Source organism: Phodopus roborovskii, unplaced genomic scaffold, assembly GCF_943737965.1.
Source record: "Phodopus roborovskii unplaced genomic scaffold, PHOROB, whole genome shotgun sequence".
NCBI lineage: Eukaryota > Metazoa > Chordata > Mammalia > Rodentia > Cricetidae > Phodopus > Phodopus roborovskii.
In genome coordinates, this window is record NW_026126511.1 from 52,283,902 (window position 1) to 52,293,910 (window position 10,009).

At 46.7% G+C, this 10,009-nt stretch overlaps 1 protein-coding gene across 1 annotated transcript; it reads right to left on the reverse strand.

Annotated features, from left to right (window-relative positions):
* Positions 1 to 2,138: 2,138 nt before the first annotated feature.
* Positions 2,139 to 9,446, reverse strand: LOC127230311 (complement C1q and tumor necrosis factor-related protein 9). Its single transcript, XM_051195572.1, has 3 exons — positions 9,261 to 9,446; positions 6,164 to 6,226; positions 2,139 to 3,041 (listed from the first exon to the last, which is right to left on the reverse strand). The coding sequence occupies exons 1-3, from the start codon at positions 9,424 to 9,426 to the stop codon at positions 2,269 to 2,271; spliced, it is 1,002 nt and encodes a 333-aa protein (XP_051051529.1). The 5' UTR covers positions 9,427 to 9,446; the 3' UTR covers positions 2,139 to 2,268.
* Between the last annotated feature and the right edge of the window lie 563 nt (positions 9,447 to 10,009).

Below are 10,009 nucleotides of genomic sequence, written 5' to 3' on the forward strand. Positions count from 1 at the left end.
TGGTTTCAGCCTCTTTCAGAGCAGCTCATTTGCTCTCCAATTAAACCTTTGTGGAAAAGCCTTCACAGTCTGGACCAGAGACGTGTCTCCTGGGAGCTTCTAAATTCAGTCAAGTTGACAATGATGGTTAATCATCACAGTCAGGGTTTGGAAACCAGTAAGAGAAGCAAGTGTGTTCCGAGGAGCATATGAGTTGTGGATACAAGTGTACAATTCACCATCACCACCAGGTACCCAGATGGGCAGGAAGAGAACCTACCTGAAACATACCCAAACAGCCCAGCAGTAAGAGCACATAAAGAACTGAAGAGTTATAGCAAGTGATAATGAGGAAATTGAGGGTGTTAAGAGAGGGACTATTGATCTATAAGACATAGGAAGGATGTCAACTTGGGCAAGTCCAGAGGGCGGACTATTGTGGGGATGATTATGTATCCTTATAAGACATGTTAAAGTACTAATCTTTGGTACTAGCAAATCTGAGCTTATTTGGGTAGGGTCTTTACAGATGGAATCAGATTGGGATGGACCTGAGTCCAATATGACTGGTGTCCTCTTTAGAAGAGGAAAGTTTGGACGTGTGCACTTACAGAGGAAACCTATGTGGAAATACAGGCAGAGACCCTGAAGTAGTGTGTTTCAAGCCTGGGGACACCAGTGGCTGGTAGAAGCTAGAAGTGGTAGGAAAGGACCTTCCTTCAGGGATTTAGTCTCAATCTTGCTGACACATGGACCTTGAACTTCTGCTCCCAGAACTGTCACAGGGTATATTTGATGTCTTAACCCACCCGCCTTGGTTATGAAAGTCCTAGAAAGTTAATATAGATTCATCCCAACTATTCTTTGAGTTGTATGGCATAAACGCCTATGTTAGAAAATAAAGTACCCATAGTTGTATTGAGTTGCCTCCTGGGGTGTCTCACTGACACTTGCTTAAAGCATTAAGTAATTAAATGGAATAAGTAGGTCTTTTGCAGCTCTGAGAATGAAACCCATGCATACTATGCAAATGCTATCCCCACTTAGACATAATCCCATCTCATTTTCCTTTACTTTCCCCTAATATCAGTAATCATAATGTGGCCCTTAGAGCAGGAATGTGACACTAGAACTCTCCCCACCACAAACACAAGCAGAGGATGCCTTGGGTAAGGGAGCAGTGATGTGTTAAATACATTGTAACAAGCAGGCTGAGGACAGAGCTCTGTGGCAGGGCATTTGCCTAGCATGCCCAAACCCTGGGTTCCTTCTCTAGCATGGAAAATTATCACAACAATCCCAGCCACTGTTTACTCTTTTAATCTTTCAGAGATTCTAAACCAAGTGTGGTGGTGCACATTTTTAATATCAACATTCATCAGGCAGAGGCAGGTGGATCTCTGATTTCAAGGCCAGCCTGGTCTACAGAGCCAGTTCCAGGACAGCCAGGAATACATAGAGACAACCTGTCTTGAAAAATTCAAAGAGAGAGAGAGAGAGAGAGAGAGAGATTTCTAAGCTATATACAACTGTGTCAATACATTATGATTAAAAAAAATCCCTTACATTATTGTAGTGGTTACATATGTAGGCACATATGTTCCCCAGTTGGTGGAACTTCTTGGGAAGGGTTAGGAGGTTCGGCCTTGTTAGAAGAGGCATGTCATTGGGAATGGGCTTTGAAGTTTCAAAAGCCCATTCCAGGTCCAGTCTCTCTCTCTCCCTCCCTCTCTCTCTCTCTCTCTCTCTCTCTCTCTCTCTCTCTCTGCTTAGTGTTTTTTGTTATCTGGGTCAGTTGGGAGCAGTTGGAATCAGCAACTTAATCCCTTGTAAATTCTGTTAAAGATTTCCATGAAGTATCCAATTACTTCCCCATGTGATGGTTTTGTTAAGAGAGCAAAGCCCTCTGCTGGGAACAGGGACAGATACAGAGACAGATTCACAAGGCACCCCTCAGGCAGACACAGATTCAGACTCATACGACAGACAGGAAAAACAGAAGACACATAGAACACTACAGGGAGGACAGAAGATGTGTGGAACACAAAGTAGGGAATTCAAATCTGGATCCACTCTTGGTTAAACCAGTGCTTTGACTGCTTGGCTTAAAGGGACACTGATGCATTGTTGGTATCTCTGAGTTTATTATTAATGTGCTCAAATGACTGGAATTGTAGGATTAGCATTCCACCTCTACATTTTAGGATTGATACAATAATTGGAGGAGTGGATACAGTCACATCCCACCTTCCCTGAGCTAGTTTGGGGCACCATGATGAGTCCTTTGTGTCATGAGCTGCTGAAGAGAAGGAAGCCGGTGAATGTGGTATCATCATCCTCATCTGCAAACAAGCCATTAAACCTCTCTCCTCCTGTCACCTGCATCCACACCTCGTCCCCAAGCTTCAATTCCAGCACAATGCCACCGGAGGCCTGGTCTTCGGAGCTCATGTAACCATCCTTGGTATGCAGGACTTTAGCCCCATTTTTGACCAAAGAGACCTGCACATTCCTGGAAAAAACAGTGATGTGGAAGGTGAAGTAGTAGACACCAGCCACATGGCAGGTGAATTTCCCTGTCGCTACATTGTAATGGTTCAGTTCATTGTATAGGACCTTATCAAATTTGATGGGTGCATCAGGAGGAGGGAACTTGCTGATCACCGTGAGCCCCACTGTGAAAGCACTCTTGGGGAAGATGGGAGCCTCTCCCACTTTCCCTTTCTCTCCTCGATCACCTTTCCAGCCTCTTATTCCTCTGACTCCGGGCTCCCCCTGGGGGCCCATGGGTCCGGCTTCTCCCTTAGGACCTGGTTTGCCAATGGGGCCCATTGGGCCAGGTAAGCCCTTGGGGCCCAAAGGTCCAGTACTGCCCACCAGTCCTTCTGGACCAGTGGGGCCCACATCGCCTTTATCTCCCTTCTGCCCCTGAGGGCCAGTCTCTCCTGGCAGCCCTTGCTCTCCGGTAGGACCAATGGATCCCTTTGGGCCATGCTTCCCTGGGGATCCTCTGGAGCCCGGATCACCTTTGATGCCTTTTGCTTCAACTCTTCCATCTTCTCCTAAATAGAGGAGGATAATAATGATACTTAGGATACATTCCCTTGTGCTCAATGTTGGACTTTCTACCACTAAGTGTTCAATTGAGACAAAGTAGTGTGTAGGTTTGAGATCTGCTCAGAGTCTGAAAATTCACAAACTCCCAAATTGCATGCTGGGAAATGCACATGTAACACATGTAAGCACACACACAAACCCACTTTTTTTTTTTTTTTTTTTTAAGACAGGGTTTCATGTAACCCAGAATGGCTTCAAATTCACTATAGTCAAGAATGACTGGATGATCTTGAACTTCCAGTCCTCCTGCCTGCACTTCCTGAGTGCTGGGACTATAGCTGTGTTTGACCATTCCCAGTTTATGCAGTGCCTGGAATAGAACCCAGGGCTAAGCAAACACTCACCAACCGAGCCACATCCCTAGCCTCCAAAAGTATACTTTAGTCAGTGCCAGGGCTCATATGAGTAATGACAACTGGCCAGACACAAGGCCACCCTTGGGAGAAGCTTGCATCTTTGAAGGAAAACATGACAAGGAGCAGATCAATCCAGACTGCTGAGTAACAGGACCTCGGTCCTAGGCGAGTGACAACCCCTCAAGGAATGGACCTGGAATCAGACGTTCATGAGGCCCACATGCCTGCCGACTGTGGAGTCCTGGTCTGCCCTTTCTGCACCAGTCTTCCCCTGTCTACATGGACACTCCACACCGTTGACTTCCTCCACCTGTACTTGGAGGCAGTGGTGGTGCTTGTGAGCAGAAAGCCTGTGCTTACCTCAGAACAACACCTACCCTTTCTCCACCCCACTCCAGCCCCAGCACACATGGATGTACTATATAAGTAGGTAATGAGCCTCCATCACATTTTTCTCTCATCTATGGAGCTGGAACAGTAATGCTACCTGAGGTATAGAACTCTTCTACGTTAATAAGAAACCTTAGATTAATGCCCAGAATGAGTTGCATGCATTTGGCATTAGAGTCATCTCTCTCCTCATCAACTGACTACTTACTCCCTACACTTCAGGTTGCAATTCATTCTGGGAAATTACTGGCCACTGAGCTGTATCTCCTGCCTGGAACCCTACTCAAGCGCCACTTTCTTCTTGAAGTAGAGACAGATGCACTGGGTGAAGTGGAACCTCCCTCCCTGGTGCTCATCCAGTAAATCAGAGGCCAGCACATCGTGGCCTGCTGCCCATATCTGTCCTCCTACCTGATTTTACACAGCTCATAAGCTAAGAATAGTTTATACGTTTTAATGAGCAAAAATAATATCCCATCATGGTGTGGTGGCCACAGACTCCCCATCTCAGCTACTCAGGGGGCAGACAAAGTGGATAGCCCGTCCATAGCTTTCCTGGTCTACATAATGAGGCCCAGGCCAGCCTCAGAAACTCCACAATACTCTCTCAAACTAAAAAGTTACACAAGAGAGGTGCCAAGGATAAGAAACTATTGAATGCTTAGCCAAAAATGGGCTATCTATGCCATCCCCTTCACTACCCAGAGGACATCGTGGAAGAGGGCGTAGAATGGAATGTAAGAGCCAGAGGAAGGAGTGAGGAATAGAACACTGAATCCCAGACATGAGATGGCTGCTGTACTCTTGAACTCACAGCAGCTGTGATTACCCTCAATACTCTGCCATGGAAGAGAAAGCTCCTGGGGCCCCACACTCCCCTGAGGATGTATATGCAGTCAGTGTGTGATGTGGATGGGATCACATTTTCTTCATTAGCTATTAATAAGGGTCACCTGCTCCTACAAGCACACTGTGTGCATATAAATACTCTATTGAAACTCACTGGGTCACACACACCAGAAAAGAGAGAAATCAGGAGAAGAGAAGCAGCAGAAGAAGAATGGGACCTGTGGGACTGGCCAGCATGGGCAATGGATGAAAATGTCACAGTAGACTCCATGATCTGTAACATATGTACATCAGGAGATGATTTTAAAGAGAAGGCTGTGGCACAACAGCATTTGCTCAGCATGCATGAAGTTCTAGGTTTACTCCCTGGTACTGGGACAGGGGAGCAAAAGTCCATACTATGCAAAAAGGATATATACAATGCAAACATTGGTCTTCCACCCTCAGCTCCCCCAGAACATGGCAACACTTGTTTGTGTGGCGTCTGCAGCTGCCTATTGGTGCAGGGTCAGATCCTACAGCCCACAAAGCTGAGACTTGTTTCCAGGAAGAGTTTTTTATCCCTACATGCACCTGTAGCTCTTGAAGAGCGAGAGTATGTTGGTGGCTAATCTCGATTATCAATTTGACAACATCTAGAATCAACTAAAACCCAAACATCTGGGCACACCTGTGAGGAATTTTCTTTCTTCCTCCCTTCCTTTTTCCCTCCCTCCCTCACTCCCCCCCACCTTTCTTTCGTTTGTTTTTTGAGCAGGTTTATCTGTGTAGACTTGGCTGTCCTATAGCTCACACTGTAGATCAGGCTAGCCTTGAACTCACAGAGATCTGCCTGCCTCTGCCTCCCAGCTGCTGGGATCAAAAGCACATATCATCACATCCCCGTGAGGCATTTTCTTGATCGGATCATTTGAGGTGGGAAGATCTACCCTAAATTGGGCCACCCCTTTTGTCACCAGCCCACTGTGAAAGGACACAGAAGGACACTTCTGCTTTTTGCCTGCTTGTTTTTGTCCTAGCTGGCAGATCTATCTATCCTGTTGCTGGGCCATTCCTTTGCTGGTGTTAGAATCTACTTCTTTATGATTACAACATAGACTGAAGACCAGCAGCCGTTTAGGAATTCCCTAGGATTCTAGAGCTAGATTGGGACTGCTGAAACATCCAGGCTCATAAACTGAACAACTAACAGATTCTTGGCCTTCCTGTTGGGAGACAGCCATTGTTGAACTCCCCAGACCACAACCTTATAACCACCACCACCACCACCACGTGTGTCGTGTGTGTGTGTGTGTGTGTGTGTGTGTGTGTGTGTGTTTATATTTCTATACAATCATTCTACCAGTTCTGTTCCTTTAGAGAACCTTGACCAATACAGTGGCTTATGCTGGGAGCAGCAGGCAGGTCAGTCCACAGTGGTGCTGAACAGCTGCAGTCAACCCAGCATGTGTTAGAGCAAAGCCATAGCCCACCTGGTTCTCCTTTTTCCCCACGAATTCCATCCTTCCCTGGGCCACCGGGATGTCCTGGTAATCCTAGGTGGAAGGAAAGAAAGCAGACAAGAGTTGAGATTCCAGTTCCAGTGTCCTTGCTGTGAGTCCCCAGGGCGATTGATATGGAAAGTCCTGGGGCGCCCCAGCCCACCCCTTTTCCCACCAGTGCAGGTGGAGGTAGCAACTGTTAGTGAGTACCCAGGGTGTTGAGTCATGTAGGATGAGCAGGTTATGAAATGGGTTGGTGAATTCCTGAGCCCAAGGAGCACCAAACAAGACAAACTAAAACACCAAGAGCCATGCTGTAAGCTTGTCTCAGGAGGAGAACTTGGAAATGGTCTGGATGTGGGAGGTGCTAGACATATCTCTCTGATCCCTTTCTACCATCCAAAGAGTGGAGTGGAAGGCTCACCAGATTCCGTGAAACACAGAGAACTCCATGATATGACTGTTGGGGGAAGGAAAGGCGTTGTAGACAGGAAATGAGCGCCACTGAACAGGCTGTGATGGGACACTAGCGTTCCGCTACTCAGACACTGTCCTAAGTCTGGGAGGAGACCACCAAGTCCCACCTTCGCCTGGTGTGTGTATGCATGGTGAGACGGCCAGAGCACGGTAACCGAAGAGTTCACAAGGCCACAGTTTACTCTAGGTTCTGTCTCATTCAAATCAGCCAAAACCCCAAAACTTCAACCCTGCCATTCTAGTTGTGGGGTGACAAGCAGCTGGGGCACTCTCCAGCTTCCAGGACTGGGGAGTGACACAGGGTGATTTGCATCCATCATAACGCCTGGTGTTACCCCAAGCAATCCCACTGAACCACCAGGTGCCAGATGTCCCCAAACCAGCCTCCTCTCCATTATCTTCACCACCCTGAGCCTGAGCCTTCCTACCCAAACTTCTTTCTTCCTACTTGTATTTTGTAGCATGATCTCAAAGCTTTTATGATCATACAGGCCAGAGCATGAACAATGACCCAAACAACTGTGAGTGTGTGTCATGGACACTGTACTAACTGTGTGTTGATTATATAAAACACATAGCACATCTTCAGGGGACCAGGTAATACAGAAGCAGCAGATTTTCCTGTCAAGCAGCATGGGTTAACATCATTCTCCTAAGAAGCAGCATGTTGAGTAGAATATGTATATGAACTGAATGGAAAAAATAGAGAAACAGATACTTTTGTTTGGGGTGTGTGTGTGTGTGTGTGTGTGTGTGTGGTGTATGTGTGTGTTGTAAGTTTGTTCGTTTTTTATTTTTGAGAGCTCTCTATTATGTAGCGCTGGCTGTCCTGGAACTCAATATATAGACCATGCTGGCCTTGAATTCATGGAGATCCACCTGTTTCTACCTCCTGAGTGCTAGGATTAAAGGTATTAAATGCCACTGTACCTGACCCAGAAAACATGTGCTTTTAAGAAATCTGTTTTGACAGAGCTAGGGAGGTAGCCCAATGGCAAAGAGAAAGAATGAGGACCTGAATTAGAATCCCTAGCACCCATGTAAAAAGCCAAGTATGGCTGTCTGAGCCTGGAGGAAGGACTAGAGGTGTGTGTGTGTGTGTGTGTGTGTGTGTGTGTGTGTGTGTGTGTGTGGGAGGGGGGTGCAGGGAGAGACAGCAGGGGGAATCCTGAGGATTTGCTAGACAGACAGCCTGGTCAACATGGTCAACTTCAGGTCCTGCAAAAGACCCTGCCCCCTGTAAAGCTGAGCAGAATAGAAAACCATAGCTGACAATGATGCACACACACACACACACACACACACATACACACACACACATGCACATACATGCAAAAGTACACACATGCTACAGAGAGCAATTGATCGATCGATTGATATTGAGCCTGGCACAGTGGTACATGCCTATTATCCCAGCACTTGAAAGGTAGAGGCAGGAGGATGAAGAGTTCCAGTTCATCCTTGGGTATGCAGCAACTTTGAGGCCAACGTGGGATGCATGAGACACTGCCAGTAAAACAGAAGGGTTGAGCTGGAGAGGTGGCTCAGTGGTCAGAGCACTGGCCGTGCTCCCAGGGGACCCAGGTTTGATTCTCAGAAAACCACATGGCAGCTCACAACTGTCCATAGCTCCAGTCCCAGATGACTCAGTGCCCTCTTCTGGCCTCCATGGGCACTACACACACATGGTGCCTAGACATGCATGCAGACAAAACAGCCACATACATAAAAAAATTAAATGTCTAAAAAAATGAAAAAAATTTAAAGCAAGAAAGATAAAGGTTTGCAAAGAGAGAGGTAAACAAATTGGTCATTACATGTATGAGAGTACTATCTTGATTTATCTAGTAATCATCTGTCTTCTTCATGTGTATGAAATATCTGATAATAAGCATTACAACTTCATATATTCAAAAATAAACACAGCTCCAGACAAGGTGGTACAAGCCTATGGTCACAGAACTTGGGAAGCTATATGTGACCCTCTCATCAGTCTCTCTGCAGCCATCTCAGTTATTAGAATGGTCGCTGCAGTCTCAAAGTGCTTATGGCCACATAACCTTAACTTTCGTTAATAAAATTCCCAAAGTGTAAGAGCATCGACACTGGTAACTTTATTATAGGAAAGTGTAATACTGAGTCTGTTTTTATTATTAATGGTTATTTACTCCTTACCTAGTTTAGAAATTAAGCTTTATCATGTATAGGGGAAACAAGATATCGATAGTGTTCTGTGCTTTCTATGGCCTTAGGCATCCGCTGTGGGTCTTCTCCCTGTGGATGGGGTTGCTACTGTACTTAGCCATCAGATTGCTCCGTTGGCCTGGAGATACTAAAGATCCATCACACCATAGTATCCCACTCAAATGCCCTAGGGTTACAGAAACGGCTGCTAACAGTCATCTTCAGTTGACGACAAGCCTGTGAGGGCAGGGGTGCTGTGGTCTTGTTCTGCCTAGGATGGCATGTGGCACAGAGCGGGTCTTTGAGAAGTGTCTGCAGGGCACATTGGTGGGTGAGGGCTCCGTGGGCAGGTGGAGCAGTACACCAGGGGCAAGTGAGTGGCTGAAGGGGTAAAGGAAGGCAGTGAGAACCTGCAAATGTCCAGTACCTATGTCTCCTTTGTCACCCTTGGCACCATCTCGTCCATCTCTTCCTGGTAGACCATTGTGACCTGGATTCCCAGGGATGCCAGAGTGTCCTTGCCGGCAGGTGTCTTGGGAGTATGTGTTCCTTGCACAGGCGCCCATAGCCAGCAGGAACCACCAGATCCACATGGTCAGATGACAGGGACTGGACTGAAAGAGGGATACAGAAATTGAAAAATGCCTGGCCACTGGGTGTAGGTATAGTTGCTGGGTATGGACAGGGCCTCTCATCTTTGCAATGGAACAGGCCTTGGTCTCTGGGGAGTGACATAGCCTTTTCTTTCTGCATTGACAAAGGATTGAACATGATCCTACATGTCAGATGGTCAGGGCAGGGGAAGTAGAAACCAGGTGGCAGAACAAGCTGTCATGAGGCCTGCCACAGTGGCACATGTCTGTAATTCCAGCACTTGGAAGGCTGAGAAAGAAATTGTTAAGTTCTAGGTCACCCTGAACTATATAATGAGACTCGTGTGTGTGTGTGTGTGTGTGTGTGTGTGTGTGTGAGAGAGAGAGAGAGAGAGAGGGAGAGAGAGAGAGAGAGAGAGAGGTGGAGGAGGGAGAGGGAGATGGGGTGGGGACCTCAGGGGGTGACACACAATTGGAACCACTTTTAATGGTCACTGAATGTGGAAGCCAAGCCTTGATGTTTGGGGACTCCTAATTATTGCTTCAATTTGATCAAGCCATTATTTTGAGCCAGAGAAAAATG